Source organism: Schistocerca piceifrons, chromosome X (assembly GCF_021461385.2).
Source record: "Schistocerca piceifrons isolate TAMUIC-IGC-003096 chromosome X, iqSchPice1.1, whole genome shotgun sequence".
Lineage (NCBI taxonomy): Eukaryota > Metazoa > Arthropoda > Insecta > Orthoptera > Acrididae > Schistocerca > Schistocerca piceifrons.
Genome location: NC_060149.1, coordinates 536,496,683 through 536,517,968, shown reverse-complemented (window position 1 = coordinate 536,517,968; position 21,286 = coordinate 536,496,683). Strand labels below are relative to the sequence as shown.

The following is a 21,286-nucleotide window of genomic DNA, read 5'->3' as shown; positions in this document are numbered from 1 at the left end:
TACTGTAAGGCCCACAACCATCAAACAGAAACGCAAAGTGCATCTATTTAAAAAAGCTGATAAAAATGTTCTTAACGCATTTTTAAGAGACAGTCTCCACTCTCCACTCCTTCCGATCTGATCACGTAAGTGTAGAAAAGATGTTGAATGATTTCAAAGAGATAGTATCTATGACAACTGAGAGATATATACCACATAAATTAATAAGTAATGGTTCGTAATAATAGACGGAAAGTCATTGAGTGAAAGAAAAGTAATATCCGGCATTCCCCAAGGAAGTGTTATAGGCCCTCTATTGTTCCTGATCTATATTAACAATGTAGGAGACAATCTGAGTAGCCCTTCTAGATTATTTGCAGATGATGCTGTCATTTACCATCTTGTGAACTCATCAGATGACCAAAACGAATTGCAAAATGATTTAGATAACATATCTGTATGGTGCAAAAAGTGTCAATTGACCCTGAATAAAAAAAAGTGTGAAGTTATTCACATCAGCGCTAAAATAAATCCGCTAAATTTCGATTACATGGTAAGTCATACAAATCTGAGGGCTGTAAATTCAACTAAATACTTAGGGATTACAATTACAGATAACCTGAATTGGAACAATCATACAAATAATGTTGTGGGTAGAGCAAATCAAAGACTGTGATTCGTTTGCAAAACACTTAAAAGGTTCAACAGATCTACTAAACAGACTGCTTACACTACACTTGTCTGCTCTATTCTGGAGTACTGCTGTCCAGTGTGGGATCTGTATCAGGTGGGACTGACGGATGATAATGAAAAAGTTCAAAAAGGGCGGCTCGTTTTGTATTGTCACAAAATAGGGGAGATAGTGCCACAGACATGATACGTGAATTGGAGTGGCAAACATTAAAACAAAGGTGTTTTTCATTGCCACAGAATCTTCTCGTGAAATATCAATTACCAGTTTTTTCCTCCAATTGTGAAGACATTCTGTTGGCACCCACCTACGTAGGGAGAAATGATCATCATGATAAAATAAGAGAAATCAGGTCTCGCACAGAAAAATTTAAGTGCTCAATTTTTCCAAGCGCTGTTCAAGAGTGGAACGGTAAAGAGATAGCTTGAAGATGGTTCACTGAACCCTCTGCCAGGCACTTAATTGTGAATAGCAGAGTAATCACGTAGATGTAGATTTACATGTGTGGAATAATTGGTGTGTCATTCCTTGCTGGCCCGGTGACTACCAAGCAGTACATGAAGGTTTTGGAAGATGATTTCATCCACATTATCCAAAGTGACCCTGATTTCGACAAGACAGCGCCCGACCCCATCAAAGCAGGAGAGTGTTTGATGTCCTGGAGGACCGTTTTGGGGACAGCAATCTGGCTCTGGGGTACCCAGAGGTAACAGGCATTGGCCTTGATTGGCAGCCATATTCTCCAGATCTGAACACATATGACTATTTTTTGTGGGGCTGAATTAAAGACTAGGTGTATAGCAATAACCCCAAAACCATTACTGAGCTGCAAACAGTCATTAAGGAGGTCACTGACAGCATCAATGTTCCGACACTTCAGTGGGTCATGCAGAATTTTGCTATTCATCTGTGCCACATAATGGCCAATGATGGCAGGCATGTCAAATGTGTCATAACCTAAATATGGATACATGTTAAATAAAGTGTTTTCGCACCATAGTTTTTAACCAATTTACATATTTTTTTTCCATATGTTGCAATAATTGTATAAATAACTTGTACTGTTATCACTTGAGGGAATTCTCAAATAATATCAATAATAATTATTTATAATTGTTTTAAAAACCTACAAAGTAAGTTATTAGTCAAGAGTAAGTGACATACTTTCTTCCCTGCTGTTAGTTCTCTATTGCTGCTGCCTTCAAAAACATATTTATGTTAACTAAGTTTTCCACAGAATACTATCTTTCATTTTGTAGTTTACATATTACATCTGCAGAAATGTGCCATTCTTTTACAATCTTGTGAGATTCACACATTTCTTTCTCTTTGTCTGAGCTCATATTCTATCACAAGAAAACTTTTTGGTGGCTCACTTGCAATTAGAATTTCAGTTTATTCATTTCTTATCTCTTCCAACTACTGTGTTTGATAGTTCTCCTGTAACCTTTAATAAAATGTTGTGTCTTACACCTTCTCCAGTTGAAGAACATAATACCATCATTATTTAAAATTAAATCCCTAGCATTTTTCCTGTCTAACACCTAATAGTCTCCTAGGGAACTCTCAGCTATGAAGCTTCCATCTGTATGTATCTCTACTAGCATCTGGACCACATGCATCTTGTCCAACAGTAATACATGATGGGCTGCCATTTCTGAGCTGCTTTTCACCCCTCACAGTACAACATACTTTATGATGCAAGATGCTGCACACTGCGGGATTTTGAAGGGGGGGAGGGGGGGGAGGGGGAGAGAATGGGGTGATGACAGACCGTGAGAATTAGGGCAAACACTGGTAGCAATTACAATGAACTTTATTCATCTTGATGCATGCCTCTCTTTGTTTACCCTGCCTGTGGCTATTGTATGGACAGTATGTTCCCCCTGCCAATGCTGAGGAGCTGGTGCCTCATGCTGTTGAGGCAAAGTCTTGAACACATGGCTGCAGCTGGCAGAGCCCATTCATCTTGCTGTCTGGTGTCATTCTGGTGTCGTGATGGTACTGCTGGCGTCCAATGATGAATGATCCCTGCCTTAAAACCCAGTCGTATTTCTATGCCTCCAATGCTCATTTGTTTTACTAAAACATGACACCTAGTCATGTTGCCATAGGAAGAGAACTCACTCTGGTGAGCTGACACTACACCTTTGCCACACAGTTGCCCCTGTGCACTGCCATTTGCCACTAAGCTTGGCTATCCTCACAGCACAATTGTCTTGTGTGTCTGTTATTGTGACCCACATATAATCAGACTTGCGGCTTTTGACCTTCAGTTTTCAAAAAATTGCAATGCTCCATGGCACTTTCATGCTACTCATCACTACTTTTGTTAAAGTCTAGTAATTACCCCAGCCTGGTTCTCTGTTGCAATTACTTCTACCCGTAATCCACAAAACTAATACTCAACACTAAATTGGCTACTCTTAACTACTATGCAAGTTGCTGTGTTCATCTCTGACTCCATAAATCTGTGTTTAATCTCTCGCTCATGATATCCAGTCTACAAAAACTTTTATTAGCCTTCTATGCAGCTCACTGTTTCAGATACATGAAAGTTATAAAGAGCAAAATCAGAGTCACTATGGTGCTAGGAACTGCAACACTCAAGAATGTGATTACATGGCATCTACCATACCAGTACTGTCCCACATGCTGTCTCAATTGCTGTATAGTTATCTGCTCCTCTAGGGCTGTTATTATTAGGCTTACTGAATGGAGCATGCTAGGTTCCCATGTATTGTTAAGGAAGGTAGTATTTTGTTTGGACAATATTGCTAGAGGTTCATCTGGCCAGTACAGCTATGGCAGTGTCACATTTGGAAGAGAAACTCTCATTACAGTAGTGGGCAAATGACACATGGGTCCCATAATGTGACACATGGTCCTGTTGATCAACAGTCCAAGTCTGCTACCTTGTAATTTCAAATATCTCACCCCCATAGTTTCCCATGTTAATATCAATAGCAACCACCATTATGTCATTGTACACCAAGTATTTCCAAAGTAAACCTGCCTTTTCCAAATATGGTTCTGATTTGGTCACATCTTTTTTGCAACGACATCCCCGTCTTTTACACCTGAAGAATTGCATGGTTCATGCACTCCTACTTGTTGCAATTTCTCAAGATAGGCATATCACGACTACAATATTTTGGCATTGCTGGAACTCACCCTTGGTCATCACCATATGCTGATCCCCTCTTCTGCTAATAGTAGCATCCCTTCTTCTCTTACTTGCATAAAGTCCCCAAATTTTCCTAACTTAACCAGATAAGTGTGTACCATATAACACTTGTACAGCAGATGCTTGCTTGCTACTGGTACCTTCATCAATATGTAAAACTGAGCAGTAACTGTTGTTACATCTGCCATAGCTCTATAGTAGCATAACAGCAAGTTCTGGCTGCTTGGCTCGACCACTAGATCTAATTCTTGAGGCAATTCTCCTTTCACCTCTCCCAAGGTCATGCCTTTGCATGTGTATTACAGGCTTCTTTCTGCTTCGTCCACCTGCTTTTTCATGTTTCTTATTTCTTTCCTGGTTTGTGGGTTAATTCATACTCAAGTTCACTGAGTTTTAATGCCCATATTATCAGTCTACTGCTTCAGTGCTTTGAACCTAGTAACTACTTCAGAGTAGTATGGTCCATCACTACCTTGAACTCCCTTCCGTACAGATAACATAGGAAGTATGTTTCTCGTTACATCAAGCTAACCATTTCTCTGTCTGTTGTAGAAAAATCCCTCTTGATCACATTCAGCTATTTTGATGCATAGGCAACAGGATGTTCTTGCCCATCAATCTTCTGGCTCAAAACACATCCCAGAGCATGATTTGATGACTCACATGGTAATATGAAATCCTTCTGAAAGTCTTGAAACACCAACACCAACTTGACAAATGCTTCCTACCACTCTTACAACATACAAACTTAATCCCCTTATTTAGCAACTGTGTCAATAGCCTGGCAATATCTGGAAACCCCTTCACAAACTTTCTACAATAATTTGTGAGACCGAGGAAAGATTATAATTCTTTGGTTGCCTGGAAATTGTTCCACTGCCTGTATTAAGCTTTGATCAGTCCTCATACTGTCCCTACTATTGATATGGGTCAGATAGTTAACCTCTTCCAGTGTAAAGTGACATTTTTCTGTGCCAAATATCAAGTGGGCTACTTGTGACCTCTCAGACACTTCCCTCAGATGTTGTCTATGCTCTTGCATATCCCTTGAAAAGATAAATATATCATCAAGATATGTGAAACACTGATGCAGTTTCAGTCCCTTTAGCACTCCATCCATCAACCATAGAAATACTGCCCATGCATTCTTCAACCCAAAGAGCACCTTTATTTGTTGATAGTGTCCCTGAGGTGCTGAAACACTGTTTCAGTCATTCTTCCAAAGCTATTTCTAACTGACTGAATCCACTCCTTGAGTCCATTGTCAAGATGTACTGCCATGCCCTAGTTTATATATTATTTCTGTAATGTTTGGAACTTGATAGGAATCTGCCTTAGCCTTACTATTCCAATGATGATTATCGCAGCAAAACCAATATGTTTTGCGCCATCTATAGACTTCTCCAGTATAATATGACTATAATATGACTAGTTATAAAAACTACACAAAATATGAGAAACCTGTTTCATTGTGAATGTAAATGTGTGCTCATGTGTTGTAAACTGACGACATCCATACAATATTTATTGTTCCACAGATGAATAAATAAATAAAAATCACAGCTCTTGCCCCACAGGGGCTAATACAATTCCATCAGCCGTCTGTTGGTTTATAAATTCCTCAAAAATGGGTTGCAGCTATCATGGAATTCTGTATGAGCTCCAATACATAGCTGATTTGTTTGCCAGCAGAATCCTGTGTTGTGTTACTGGTGTAACAGGCAATGGCCCTTGGAGAAAAAGCAAATGCTGTAATTCTAGCAACAGGTCCTCCAACAGGTCATATCTGTCCCCCTACAATGCTTCAATTTCTCATGTAGTTCTTGTGATATCCTGTGTGCCTCATTATAGCCAACAGCCCCAGTGTGGCAATCTTTCTCATCTGGAATCTCCAATCTTGCAAATAACATTCTCTTTGACCATTTAATTTCTTCAGCACCAAAATTATCCACATTGATGGGCACTAACTTGCCTCTGCCCTCTTTCATGCATGTGAAATACTATGTTTCACCAAACAATATGCCACATCCTATATCTCACTACCACTAAGTGTTTTTTAACAGTATTATGAAAAGGAAAGTTGCTACTCACCGTTTGGTGGAGATGCTGAGCCGCAGGTAGACACAACAAAAGGACTGTCACAAATAAAGCTTTCGGCCATCAAGACCTTTGTCAACAATAGACGTAGACACCCTCACACACACACACACACACACACACACACACACACACACACACACACAAAGCACAACTCACACACTCAACTCCAGTCTCAGGCAACTGAAACCACACTCAAGACTGCCTGAGACTGCTGTCATGTGCATGAGTTGTGTTGCATGCATGTGTCTGTGTGTGTGAGTGTGTCTAAGTCTATTGTTGATGAAGGCCTTAATGATCAAAAGCTTTATTTGTGACAGTCTTTTTGTTGTGCCTATCTGTGACTCAGCATCTCCACTGTAAGGTGAGTAGCAACTTTCCTTTTCATAATATTGCTACATTTCATTTTGGATTTGCCACTTAGTACAACATCTACATCTACATCTACATGGATACTCTGTAAATTACATTGAAGTGCGAAGCCAAAGTAATTGTAATTGTGCCGTGTTGTAAATCTACAATCTGCTAAAGTCGTAAATGGTTAAGGAAGTCACATACACCAAACAAATGGAAATTTTCTAAGACTCTCTGTAGAGAAATGAATTTCCTTCCTCAGATGAAGTACATTCAGAACCATTTTGATAACATCATAAGTGAAATAGCAACAACATATATGATGAAGATGGTTTGATAAACCCCCTGCCAGGTGCTTACATGTGATTTGCAGAGTATTTAGGTGTAGATGTAGATGTTGTAATATACTCTAAAGCCACTGATAAAATTAATCTGTGGTATTAAGAGGCTCACATTGAGCTTCTTATGAAACTACCAAGATGTTTGACATAACACATAATTGATGGCATCCTGAGCATACCTTTAGTAATCTACAATTCTGTTCTAATGTCATTCATCTCTCTATCTACACACTGAAGTCACTTGTGTGCATCCCTCTGTACATACAGGGCAATCTCAGGATCTGCTGTAGGGATTTTGATGCAGTTTTGACTAATAATGAGGATTATTTTGTGTATAATTTACAAATATTTCATAGGAATGTCTGAATTATGATGAATTAAAATTAATTTGTGAACAAGAAACCATTGCTACCAAACAAAGTCACAGTAACTTGAGAGAACTGCAGCTTCTCAAGAATGCAGCAAGTTGGATCTCACTTGCATCTGGTGTGATGGTCTAGGAGCAAGATGTGTTGCTCAAAACCAAACGTTTATGGGCTCAAACCCAAACTGGATCACTTTTTTACTCTGCCTTTGAACCACATGCATAGATACAGCAAGACATGTGATGTGGTACAAGGAATCAGAAAACAGAAATGGCAAAAGAATGTAGTTGAGATAAGCTTTGAAATTGACAACAATTTCAGACTGTTAACATCTGCTTCCTTCAGATTGGCAACCACATTTCACTGCAAATTCTTTACACTTCCCATCTTAATTTTAATCAATAAAATTTACTAAATTTTTGGAAACAAGAGATTTGTCTGTAGTTTTAATTTTGTGTGCCATCAACTTAGCTTCATGTTATCCTTATTCAGTCACAGACAAGAGTGTAATCCTGTTCTGTTACAAATATTATTGGAACTGAGTGCTAGTTATGTTTTCCATATAAATCACTGCTTGCCAACTATATGAAAATTAAAAACTGAATGTGCATAGCATGAAGAATAATTAAGACTGTAAGACAGAACAAAACCTGTAATAGTGGATGTACAATGAAATGCAAACATTAGCTGCCATTGTTCATTTTCAGAACTTTCACTTTTATATGATTTATTCCTTTACTTAATAATTACTCATAGTTAGTCCAGGAAATTGGGGAACATGATTCATGTATAATGTACTGAATTAACATATATGTGGCAAAGACTCCATTCTGTTACAGTCCCCATAGTTCATAAATTGTGTACCAAACTGAGAGTGTGTGAGAGATATCTCAAGATGCTGCATTTGATCATGGTGTGAACATGGTGTACTCAATGGCAGCAGAAGTCAAAGACATATAATTTTATTCTTGACTTCACAGTTTGTAGGATGATTAGCTGTCAAAGATGATGCTATCTTCTCTCATATGTCATTTAGTTGCTTTGTTCAGTGGCAACTGTATCTTCTAGTGGTGGTGAATTCTTTAACTGAGATATTTAATAAACCCAATTATTAGATCTGATATTTTTTATATTTTTAATCTATTGATTCATTAATCCAGGCAAGAGTAGAGCTATTAGGTCCTCTCTTATATCCAATCGAGTATTCTTCATATTTTGCAGTTGTTCATGATGACAGTCACATTGTAGGAGTTCTTACATCTAATATGAAATTCAATACTTTAAAATAGTTATGACATTAATAGAGGGAATAGTAATATCTACAGGCAAAATATGAACTAGTTTACATTCACTTGGAAAAAAGTATAGTAAAAGATAAATTATAGGCAGATAGGTTTAAAATGTGTGCACTGCCAGAATTAGACGTGAGAAATGCATGGGAAAGAGACAGGGGCAGCAACATGTTAGTACACAAGTAATGAAGAGAATGGGAAAGAAAGTGGAGTGAATTATATACATATGAGAAAAAATCAAAGCTGGGAGTACATACAAGCATTTGCACTACTGTTTGAGAAAGATAAATGCTCATATGTGTTACATTTTAAAGAACAACTGTGATATTCATGAAACGAAGTTCTTCAGCCTTTTATAAAAACTACAGGACATAGAATTTTGCATAGGTGACTTGTTCTGCAGGTAGACAACAGGAATGGGGAAAGAGTTTGCAAATGTTTCTGTTTTATGAATGGACACTAGTTGCATACTAGACAAATGAGGCCTTGTATTGTATTTATGATGCAATGACAAGTTACTGAACTGTGGTGCTAGGTACTGGTGTAACCAAAGATTTAGCCATAGCATATTCCAGTTAAATTATCCATCTAGCCACAACCATCTTAAATGGGTGCATGAAACACTGACAAGCTCAGAGAGACAGTTGCTATAAATGTGGCCCACACAAGCTTACTAGATGTCTATAATAATCTAGGTTTTCACTTCTTTTGTCAAGATGGATTTAAATCGCAATAGAGTGGGTTTGATAGTATTAGTAATTGCTCAAGTTTAATGTTTGCATCTTGTCTAAGTATGGTTAGGAACTTCTGGGGACATGGTAGTAGTATTTTCTACCCAGCAGAGGTGCTCATTCAAAGTGTCACCAACTTGTCCACCACATTCTGATACAATATTGCATTAACACCAAGAAAAAAAAGGAACACTTGTTTGGGAAATTTCAGACTATTCAGTTTCTGGTGGGTCACTACAATTACTTAGAACTTCTTTTTATTACCTCTAAATCCCAGGTTTTGTGACCATCTGAACACAGAAGACATAAATCATCTATACTGTTATCTACAGAAATGGCATGTAACTAAATTTGGATTTCATCAGCATAGAAATGATATTTACTTCAGGTCCACCCAGCACTGGCCCTTGTGGCTTTCCTGAGAGAAATTGTTGCAGGGAAACTTTTTATTCCAATAGAAACTGCTACCTGTTTCTCAAGCAGTTTTTAAGCCATGTCAGTGTGCTATGTGAAAGTTATCACTGTTGATTTGGTGATGGACATTCTGGTATGAATGTAAATAACTCGGAAGTAAAGTTATCAGCTCACGAAATAGTTAAGCTGTTGAGTTTTTGACAGTCTCATACATAAAAATGAAGACTAGCTACTTTTCAGATGAATCCTACTTTGAGCCAAGGTACACACACACACACACACACACACACACACACACACACACACACACACACACACACACACACCAGACAAAAGTGTAGAAGTGTGCCTGTAAGGCTATATTGTTCTAATTGAGTACGCAATTGACTGGGGCGAAGGATTGTTTTGAATGGAACCAGTGAGGGGAGAAAGGGGGTGGAAAGTGGGAGGGGAGGTTGGGGAAATGTGGATCATGGCTTGGAGGGAGGCAGGACAGGTGCACAGGATAGGAATGCAGGAGGGCGAGGCAACAATCAGGTACAGGGAATAGAAATGTGACATAGGTACCAGCGCCACAGTGAGTTTCTGCAGCAAGTGATGATATTGTCTGAGAGGAGTGGGTTGGGGGAGAGTGATAAACAGAGGTAGGGGAAATTGTGGAGAAAGGGGTATGGGTACAGGATAAGTGATGTTAGGGTCTTGGGGCAGGATGGAGATGCATGTGGGGAGGGGTTAGGGGAGATTGAGTCCAGCAGGATTATGAGAATGAAGGATGTGTTGGGAGGACAGCTTTTAATCTATAGTTCAGAAAAGCAGGTGTAAGGACGTAGTATCCAAATTGCATGGTCATGAACCAGCCATTGGGCTCAAGCATGTTGTACCCAGCAGCATGTTCCATTATTTAGTGGTCAGCTGTGCTATTGGTCAAAGTTACCTGCTGACTCATTTGAGTGGACAGTTGGTTAGTTTTTCATGCTGACATAAAATGTGACTTGTTGGCTAGGTAGCTAAGAAGATTTCCTTTAGGTATCCTACAAAGAGGTTGACAGAGAAGGGTGCCATACAGTCTGAAGAGTGTCCTGGCACAGGCTTATCCTATCCTATTAGAGATAGAACCACATGTGAAAGTGGGTATGTTATGTATCAACTCTGCTTTAATATCTGTACAACATTTTATGTGTTTATGACGATCAGTCAGCTGTCCACCTGAATGAATGGCCACTGAAAAACTGTGGCCAGGTTCAATGTCAACCACCCTGTCCCAGAACATTCTGTGTGCATTGCGTGCTTCATATCACTGTCTGATTCACAGTCATGCCACCTGGGTCCTTCCTCCCAATCACTAGCTTTTCTGAACTACATGGATGGGAGTAATACTTGCAAAACATCTTTTCTCCCTACTTGCAGCAAATACTTTGATATGAGCACACATACCTGTAGTAGAGGACAATGACCCATATTACTTAGAAAAACCATAGCTGAGGTGTGACTGAAAATCTTTGCTGTCAAGGTGAATCTTATATATGACTAAGAAAGAGGAGATTTCTGAGTTATGGTTGATTACAGAGAGTTTGAAATAAAGAATCAACATTTGGTATGAGGAGATATGGCTAAGATAGTGATGTGTGTGAAAGAATTAAACATTCTGCTTTGAGAGAGCAAGAGTGATGACATAGAAAAAAATTAATGTACTTGGCAATAGAGTATACAGATCAGAACAAAGAGAAAGAGGGAAATGGGCTGCTGGACCAGGGCTGTCAGCAAAAGAAAATAATTCAATAATTGTAAGATCAGCATACAAAACTACAATATGTTTGAAATAATAATTATGCAGCACTTGTGATGTTTACAGTTAGAAATTAAAAGCAGAGATAACCAAGAAGATGCATCAGTAAAGCAATTAAGGAAAAGATTAATAAACATAGTGCTACTGCTCTAAATATACATATAATCACAAGGCAAGTAGTTACAGGAGGAGTAGAAGCAACTAAAATTAAGTAAGAATGGCAGTAAAGAGGAATATAACAAAGACCTTAGATGGATTTAGAAGAACAAACATAGTTATAGAGTTAATAGAAATGCATAATAGTTTTTCAGGGAGCAGATAATATTACACTGGTTTCAGTGTTAAGTATACAGTTGATGTTGTGTATTTTTTATTTTATGTTAGTCTATTCCCTGACAATAGAAGCTATCTTTCTGCCTGCTGTAGTGTTCATTATTCTGTCATGCTGGGTCCATACATTATGAAGACTAAGAAGGTATAAGACATTGCTCAATATCTTTAGGCATTTGTATGTGAAAACTTGTCATATTGTTAACCATGTCACTGCTAAACATTTCTTGTGGCATGAGTTGTGCACCATTTTTAGATATGACACAAACATTGTAGCTATGGTCACGGTTTTTTAGTACTTGATACTTTTTGTACCACCCAATTACTCTTGCAAATGTCTGCTGTTATCACAGTTATGCCCAGCATTTCACACAATATCTGTATGACCAGCTTGTTTTCCATTTGATACATCACTTCGCCCACTCCAAACAGATTTAGGTAATTTCTTTTTGGTATTGTGCTAGTTCAGATGTCATAACAGAGTGATCTTCTTTCTAGTCTTTGGTAGTTTCTTCATAGTCCAGCACGGAACTTGTTAAAGCAAAATTTTCCACTAAATTGTTTTCACTAAAATCACATATTTTAGCTGTGACTATTGCCAGTACTTTGTCTACTATAGTTCACTCAACCAGGTTGAGGACATCTTTTTTGTGGATTGAGGAACTTACCCAAAAGTGTATCAAATCCTTATAGCTTGAATATAGGCCAGGCTGGCACACTTGTTTCTGTATCATTTATGAATATCCTGTTGTTCACCTTCAGTTGTATAATTTTGTTCTGTAAAGGAACTTGTGGTGCACAATAAATGAAGCACTACCATGTGGAACATTCTTGTTGACATAATTTCCACTTGGGCTTCACTAGTGCACTCAATAAATGTCCTTCATATTTGCAGGCTACATTTAACATTCATTAGATTACATTCATCATCTTTCTGGTTTGGAACTATTAAATTTTTTTCCCGTACATAAGGTGTTGAAGCCACAGGTAATTCATAAAACATTTGCTAAAGGCTTAACCAAGTGTGAGAGCAATTATCTGTCAGTTACATTAAATTAAGTAAAACAACCACCAGTGGGAGGTGACCATCAGTTCAGGAGTACAAATAACTGTTCACACTTAGCTATTCCAAGAGAATAAACACTGTTAGAATCAGGCTGAGGAAGACAGTTTGTCCTTTTTTGTCACAATCATGTACATCAAACAAAAGGTTCAGCTTTTGTAATGACATACTACATGACAATGCAAGCACTGAAAACAAGCTATTTTCACCAGTTGGCAAATTCTCACCAGTGCAGACGTTTTTCAGCTTGTGAGGCATATACTGTTATCATCATAGAGTGCAAGAAACATTCAGATTGCTACCCTCGAATGCTTCAAATTTCAGTTTATGTGTACTGTATTAAGAGTCATTTGAAGACCACAATTTTGGTTTAGACATGAATAAAATCTGCAAAAAATATATTAGTTTATAAATAATGTAGTCTGGTCCTAGACTGGTGAGATGCACTGTGTTATATGGATTCAAACAGGCAGATAAAATTATGCTAGTGTTAACAATGTCATAAATATACTTCTATGGGAAAATGTGAGATCGTTCAGATGAGAACTAAAAAAATATCAGTATATGTTGTTTACATGAGGAATCACAAATATGTAAAGGCCATTAATTCAGAAATGTCTCTATAGATTAAATTAAGAACAACTTAAATTAGAGCTGTCATATAGGAAATATTGTAGGAAAATGTAACCAAAGATTTGTTTTATTGGCAAAAAACTTAGAAGATGTGACTAACTTACTAAAGAGACTAAATAAACAATGCTTATCCATCCTCTTCTGAAATACTGCTGCATGGTATAGGATCCTTAACACATTATGTGTGTAGTACATAAAAAATGTTTGAGGAAGGCAGCTAATATTATATTATCATGAGATGGGTAGAAAGAGTGTCATTGATATGATAAGTGAGTTCAGGTGGTAATCATTGAAACAAAGGTACTTTTCAGCACAGAAAGATTCTTTCACAGAATTTCAGTCACCAGCTTGTCCTGTGATTGCCAAAATATTTTATTGGCTTCCAGCTGTGTGGAGAGAAATTACACTCATATCAAAATAAAAGAAAGCAGAGCCCACACAGAAAAATTTTTCTGTTCATTGGTCCCATATACTACTCAGGAGAGATGAATTAGTATTGTATTTAACAAAATGTTTCTAATGAAGCAAATGGGTCTTTGTCCCTGGCCTGGGGTAAACATTGTATTGTTATGGGGAAAAATTCCACACAAGAAGAAATTATTATAATTGTAGTAGACTAAAGGAGAGTATTTATCAGCTACTGCCATTATTAACTTGTATAATGTTTAACTATTTCAAAAATATCACCATCATCATCCCTGTCTCCATCATCATGATTATACTAAACAACAAAACATGACACTAACTTAACACTAATTTAAATGCAAAACACTTTAACACAAAGAAACTAATAGTGTTATTATTATTTGGCTTCCTTCCTTAATAAATGTTGTATATAGGTTTGTTTTCTTCTTTTTATTGCACTCAGTAGCTGTCTATGCTCTCTCACTCTTCTCAGAAAATCTTAAATTTCACCTTATCCATCCTACTTACATGTACTAATCAGAAACCTCTAGCCTTGCTAGAGGTTTCTGAGCTCCACCATCAATGTTTCAGGACTATACAGAAGGCTACTCCAAGAAAACGCTGCTTACTGTTTTTCATCAAATTTTTCTGTATTTCTGCAGAAACTCTTGTTGCTATTGCTATTTTGGTTTCAGTTTATCTGCAATCATTTTCTCTAGTTTCAATACAATGCACTATTTCCTGTAACCCGTTTTCTTCCATTGCTCAAAGAACCATATGATCCACAAATCTCAAACACCATATTTTCTTGAAAATTCCTGGCAGATTAAAACTGTGTGCCTGACCGAGACTCGAACTTGGGACCTTTGCCTTTCGCGGGCAAGTGCTCTACCATCTGAGCTACCAAAGCACGACTCACGCCCAGTCCTCACAGCTTTACTTCTATCAGTATCTCGTCTCCTACCTTCCAAACTTTACAGAAGCTCTCCTGTGAGTTGAGATACTGGCAGAAGTAAAGCTGTGAGGACCGGGCGTGAGTCGTGCTTCGGTAGCTCAGATGGTAGAGCACTTGCCCGCAAAAGGCAAAGGTCCCGAGTTCGAGTCTCGGTCGGGCACACAGTTTTAATCTGCCAGGAAGTTTCATATCAGTGCACACTCTGCTGCAGAGTGAAAATCTCATTCTGGAACCATATTTTCTTCCTCCAATTTTTACCCCATTGTCATGTAATAGTCATTATTCCATCATATTCTCTAAGTACAGATTGGTAAGGATAGGATTCAAGCAAAATTATTGTTTTACTTCTTCTCCTAGTCCACTCCAATTTGTCCTTCCGCCTGTAATTCTTGCTGCCACTTCCTGATTTAAATATAAAAATGTAACAAGTTTATCAGCCCCTGATTTCCCAGTCCACTCTTTATTCACTTGTTATGGTTGCCCTAAACTACTAATCAAACGCTATTTCCCAGTATTCCTTTTCTGAGGCTCCATTATTCAAGTATATCTTCCCCATATTAATAAACCTCTCCCCCAAAATGTGCAGGAGTCCTTTTGCACCTCTTGTACCTGTATTTCCTCCTGCTCCTGCTGCTGGCGAGTCTTCCATGTTGTATGGCTGTGATCCAGGAAACTTTTTGGTTCCTGGAATTTGGCCAGAGCTGCACAGGACATTTTGAGAGGTGTCCCTGTTGACACTGAGACTTGCTGACAGACATGCTAAACATCAGACAGCAATATAAATACTGTGTAAAATGGTCATAGTCAAGTTGACATGTGATCAGCAGACATAATGTCCGCCCCTGGTACTTGAGTGGTCATTGTGATGGGATGTCATACCTAATGACCTGGGTTCAATTCCTGGCTGGGTCGGAGGTTTCTTCTGCTCAGGGACTGGGTGTTGTGTTGTCCTCATCATCATCATTTGATCCCCATCAACACGCAAGTCGCTGACTTGGCGTCAACTCAAAAGACTTACACCAAGCAAACGGTATACCCGACAGGAGGCCCTGGCCACACGGCATTTCCATTTCAGCAGGGATAATGCTTGCCAGTGATAAAACTTAACTATTGATTGTCACCTATCAAAGATAAAAACTCATCTATCAACTCTGCAGAGCACTGTCAACATATCATTAAGTTTTATGGCCTCTCCTTTTCTGTTGAAATTATCCCCATCCTTATACATTCCCATTGCTACGCTATATAGCTGTGGATAATAATTTGTCACTCTACATAAAAGTTTGGTTTCAGGAAACTTCACTTCATGATTTCCTGACTGAAAAGCATGTTCTGCTATAGCTCAGTTTTGTGTTTTCCCTAGTTGGCAAAGTCTTTTGTGTTCTTTCAGTCTTGTTTTCCTGCTTCTTGTTCCAATGTAGACTTTTCCAGAAGTATATGGCATCATGACAAGTAACAGTCAATAGTTAAGTTTTATCTCTGATGAGGATAGTCCTACTGATCATGTGTAAATTCAACCATGCCTGTTTTACACAGTATTTATGTCATTCTCCATTGTCTGACTCATATACATCTGGCCGTGAAAGATGTGCTCCTGTGCCAGTTTTTCTCTCTTACCTTTTTCAGTCTTTTATTAATGATCTGTAATATATCTATGTCTGTATGGGAAATAACATTTTGTACATTTGTACATTGTTTACAAATAAATTGGACTCGATAGGTTGCATTATGGTTCATTGGTATACATCATGCTTTATGCTTGTAACTTGTGACTTATATATATTTTTGTTGGTTACATATTGTCCCCTGTTTCTGAATTTTATGGCATCCAGTTTGCTACCAGTTGACAAATACCAACTTCCTATATATTCTTTATCAGAACTGAGAAACAGGCTGTCTTAGATGTCTTGAATAAATGAAGAAAAATTCCACATACTTTCTTTCTTTTATTTGAAACCTACAAAATGAAATGTTTCAAACTTTGAGTTTCTGCTGATTTTCCTTCATCCATGCTAAGATGAGTGGTAACATGTTTGCCTACCATGCAGTGGGCGCGGGTTCACTTCCTGGCTGGGTTGGAGATTTCCCCTGCTTGTGGACTGCGTGTTGTGTCGACCTAAACATCCTCTCATCATCACCGACATGCAAGTCATCCAATGTGGCATCACCTGAAATAAGACATGCAACCCAGCAGCCGAACGCCCCTTGGATGGGGCCTTCCCCCAACAATGCCACACGATCATTTCATTCCCTGGGATCTTTATTTTGCATGACTGAAGTTTTCACATGTACCATTCCATTTGCCTTCTTTGTTAGTGGCTTCTGTTTGTTACTGTTCCTTCTCATTAGCTTTATTGGTATTGTATTTTTGTCATATGTCTGTGAGTTGCGATTTTCATTTACTATAGATTTCGGTTTATGATTTGATTTTTTTCATTTTTGTTGCAGAAATCTCAATATTTTTCTCAGGCTCATTAGGCTCAAATAAATTCAATGTGGATTTTATCCTTTTACAGGGTGTTTTTAAAGTTTTGTGCACTATTATGTGATTGCCTAGTCTAACATACTTTTCTTTCTGTTAGCAGAAATAAATTCATGCTTGTTACTGGTGTTATTACTGGACTGTGTGTCATCTGTTAATCTTGACTGATGACTATGCTGTCTTTAGGAGCTATGAGTCTGAGTCCTTAGGTGATTCTTCTCATGGTTGTTTCAGATAATATGCTGGAATTGCCCTTCCAAGGCATTGAAGTCTTTACGACCTCCTTTGTTAGAGACATTGGATGACCCTTAATTGTAATAATTGTTCATGGAGTACTTAAATATTGACTGAGTCTAGTGTTAGTTTTAAAGAAAAAATACCGATCTTCTTTTTTTGATGATTTCCTTAAATCCATTTCTTGAATTTCTTCTGTCTGGAAGCCAGGTTCTCTTGTAGGTATGGACACCCTATAGGTTGCCATGTTTCTTGCAATATCATAGATGACAAACTGATTCGTATGTAATTTTCATTTTTAATAGTCCTAGATGCCTTGCTGCCATCAATTTACACTGTTCACTCAGCAAAATACATTTCATTTGTACACATCTCTGAAAATCTTTACATACCTCCTCCCTTGCTTCCCGCCAGCCAATATACAACCAACTCGCACCCAGTTAACATCATTCCAAGGTACAACAGTAAAAATATAGTCCTACTAAGATTGAAGCATAGAACATACAACATTAAATCAAAAATAATTTACAGAAAATGAAATTCACTCAACATTGCAATAGAACAATTATGATAACATATATTTACACAGACAAAGCTGTATCTTTTTGTAGTACAGTAATTTTATGAAATTTGTTTTTTAATCACAGGCATCAATTGTGTTAGCACAACATATACTACTATGCAATCAGAGTGTAAAACATTTCAAATAAGATCGAAAAATTGAGAATATACATGGTCCACACAGCTTATTGCATGTTAAAAGGTGAGATTTTTTTTCACTATATTCTCAAGTCTGCATATGACCCATTTTCTAATAACCTTGAGATAAGCTTAATCCTGATCATCAGCTTTACTTAATAAAATTTATACACTGAACTTTAGTTCTCACATGCAAACTTTGTTCCTATCAAGAAGTTATACACTTACCATGTAAACATAATCCCTATGTGCAAATCAATTTTCAAGCATCTTGTAATTCCAATTTTGCCAACTCTTTGCATATACTCACTCATGGAGATTGCAATTAACATGCATGCCAATTCAAAAGGAAATCCCACATTCACCCATTAACAATTAGATGGTATAATATTTGCCGTGGGGTAACTCATCTTCAACATTGTACAGAGAGCTGTGCAGAAATCTGCAGCTTTCATTTTCAATATACTTCCAACAGAACTGAAAATAATTGTTGACCAAACACAAGATTTTCAAATCTTAGTTAAAAAGTATCTTTTTATTGTGCTCCTTTTGTTCTGTAGTTAGGCTGCTCAGTTTAGTTTACAACCTTGCACCGTAATATATAGCTTCTTTAATTTACTGCTCCATTTTTTTTCTTCTTAATTACCTTTCTTTGACCAGTTCCATGAACAAGTGGGTTTTGCTCACATGGTTCTATGTAATCTGGTGAAATAAATTAAAATTATATGTTGTTATCTTACTAAACATGAGTCTGTGAGATGACGCCAACTTATACCTAAAAACAGATCTGTACTGAAATCTGAAACACGAATACTGTCCACAGTGCCCACAGACACATTTAAGTGAATAATTCCTATGCAAAATCCATAAACAGCACCATAGTGCTGGGGACTAGAGGGTTTGGTTATTACTATTTATTAACTTTTTATGAAAGGTGAATTTAAAAACATTGGGATCAAAATTTTGTGCTAGTGTAAGGAACATCATTAAAGAACATATAAATCATGTGCTATTGAACTCACTAAAGGAGGGCCCAAAATTGACTTAGTAAGTGGTACAGCGGGAAGTTTTCTGTGCCATGTACTTCTCAGTTGTTTACAGGGTATAGATGAAAATGTAGGTTTTGATAAAGAATAATGTGTGTAAAATTATAAATAATTCAGTGACTATAAATGAGGAATACAAATTCTGAGTAGAGAGATAGTTGCCAGAATGAGAATAAATTGCAGTTTGAGAGAATGCAACTGGATAAACATGTTTTTATTAAAATGGACCTCAGTTTAACATACATCTTTGAAGAGATATGATGTGCACAAATTTGTGATAATAGAACTTGCAATATAATACCATTAACATATTGTGGCCATTGAAATGTTATTGTTGAAAAAAATTTAACTTTCAAAGCAGAAATGTGCTAACATGATTTCGTTCATATGTAGTAGCATTATTTTTATTTGATTTCATCATGAATAGAAAGCTATAAATTAAATTTTAATTCTTTATACTGTGACTGAAAAGATGAAATCACTTTACTTATTCTCAATTTTTCTCTATGAGTATTCTAAAATTCCTGTATTTTGTGTAGTTTTCACATTACATTTGCAAGTAAAGTCTACAGCACTATTGAACAACAATGATTTGATGAGAGACAAATTTTAATTTTATAACAACAACAAATTACCAGCTTCTGGATTTTTTCTCCATTGCACATGATATGATATTTCTTTCCATTATGAGTAAAATAAAGTCTTAGCAGAGGAGATGAAATTGGTCATGGAAGTGTCATTAATTGAATCATATTCAGAACTTAAGACTTAAAGTAAGCATTGAGGATCGAATTTTATTTTAAGGATGATCCTTGTATGCAGAAATATGTGCCTGTATCAGTAAGATCATGATATACTATTTCTGAGTGAATTGTTGCTATTTGATTGCAGCTATGGCTCTCCTTTCATCATAAATCATTACAAAAACATTTTGACATACTACATTTGAATTTTAGTGTCTATGTGGTGATCTTAAACACACAAACTGTTTTCAATACTGGTGAATTGTACATAGTTAGCTATCTACATTAACATTTGTGTTACCTAATTAACAATGATAGCTTAATTAACATTTACATGATATGTAAACTAGTTTTAATCCCGTAATGAAAGTAATTGTGTCTTAAATTGGTACATTGTACTTTAGAATAAAATTGTTACACTTCACATGTACAATAAAATAAATATGTTCATTTTTTCTGTTTAATTTATGAACAGGACAAAGTAAGTAACTTTCTGTTTCTCTATCTACTCTCCCCTCCCCGCCCCTTCTCTCTCTCTCTCTCTCTCTCTCTCTCTCTCTCTCTCTTTCTCTGTCTCAGTCTCTCTGTCTATCTCATATACATACACACATATATATTTATATATATGAAATATTTTCATTTCTGTAGTTTGAAATCAGAGCATGAACTTCTTCTTTAGATGCTTGCAAATGTAACCTCTGCAGCCCATGCATTCTGGGACGGGACTGCAAACTGCAGTTAGTTTTGCCAATTCATTTTTTGTAATGCATATTCTTAGGTACTTGATACTTAGAAAACTCTTTCATTAATTAGTAATAACATACACATTAATTATTTACTCTTTAATGTTGATGAGATAGACATCATATTAGTGTGTTTTTACTTTCCATACTTGCTTTGAATTTTATTTGTGCTATCACTATAACACTGATGTAGTTCCATTTCCTGCATTTATTTTCAGTGGTGCTATACTCTTATTGAAATTTATTGTGTATATACACCCTCCACTGTATTGTACAATACATTACAATGATATCTGTGTCTATGTAATAAAAGTTAATTTTACACAGTTTGATGTATTTTCATTGTATTGACTGCTTAAAATCATGAGATAGTTCATAAACATATAATCAGGTTTGGCACTGGTACCAGGTTTTTCTTATTGTTTCATAACGCTATGAAACTGGCGTAGCATGTTAGATAGTAGCATATAGATGAACCACTGGCCACCATAAAGATGAATTTGCTGTTGGAAAGGTGCATAAATTGCTAGCAATGGTTATTTTCTAAGCCTTTCAACTAAGGGATTGAACCCATTTTTCCTGTAAAACTGTCTTTAATCAACACTTTTTACTATATACTCAATAAAATTTGTTTTTGTTAAAAGAAGTGAACGATAGTGAAGGCAAAATTTGCCACCTGTGATATAAATAAAAAGATACTGAATAAAGACATTATG

At 36.9% G+C, this 21,286-nt stretch overlaps 1 protein-coding gene across 1 annotated transcript in view; it reads left to right on the top strand.

Annotated features, from left to right (window-relative positions):
• Window positions 1-21,286, top strand: part of LOC124722506 (calcium-dependent secretion activator-like) — a 798,081-nt gene that overhangs the window by 566,559 nt on the left and 210,236 nt on the right. The window contains exon 17 of the mRNA XM_047247660.1: window positions 20,303-20,308. Within this exon, the coding sequence (XP_047103616.1) occupies window positions 20,303-20,308 (6 nt within the window). The remainder of the gene's footprint in view (window positions 1-20,302; window positions 20,309-21,286) is intronic.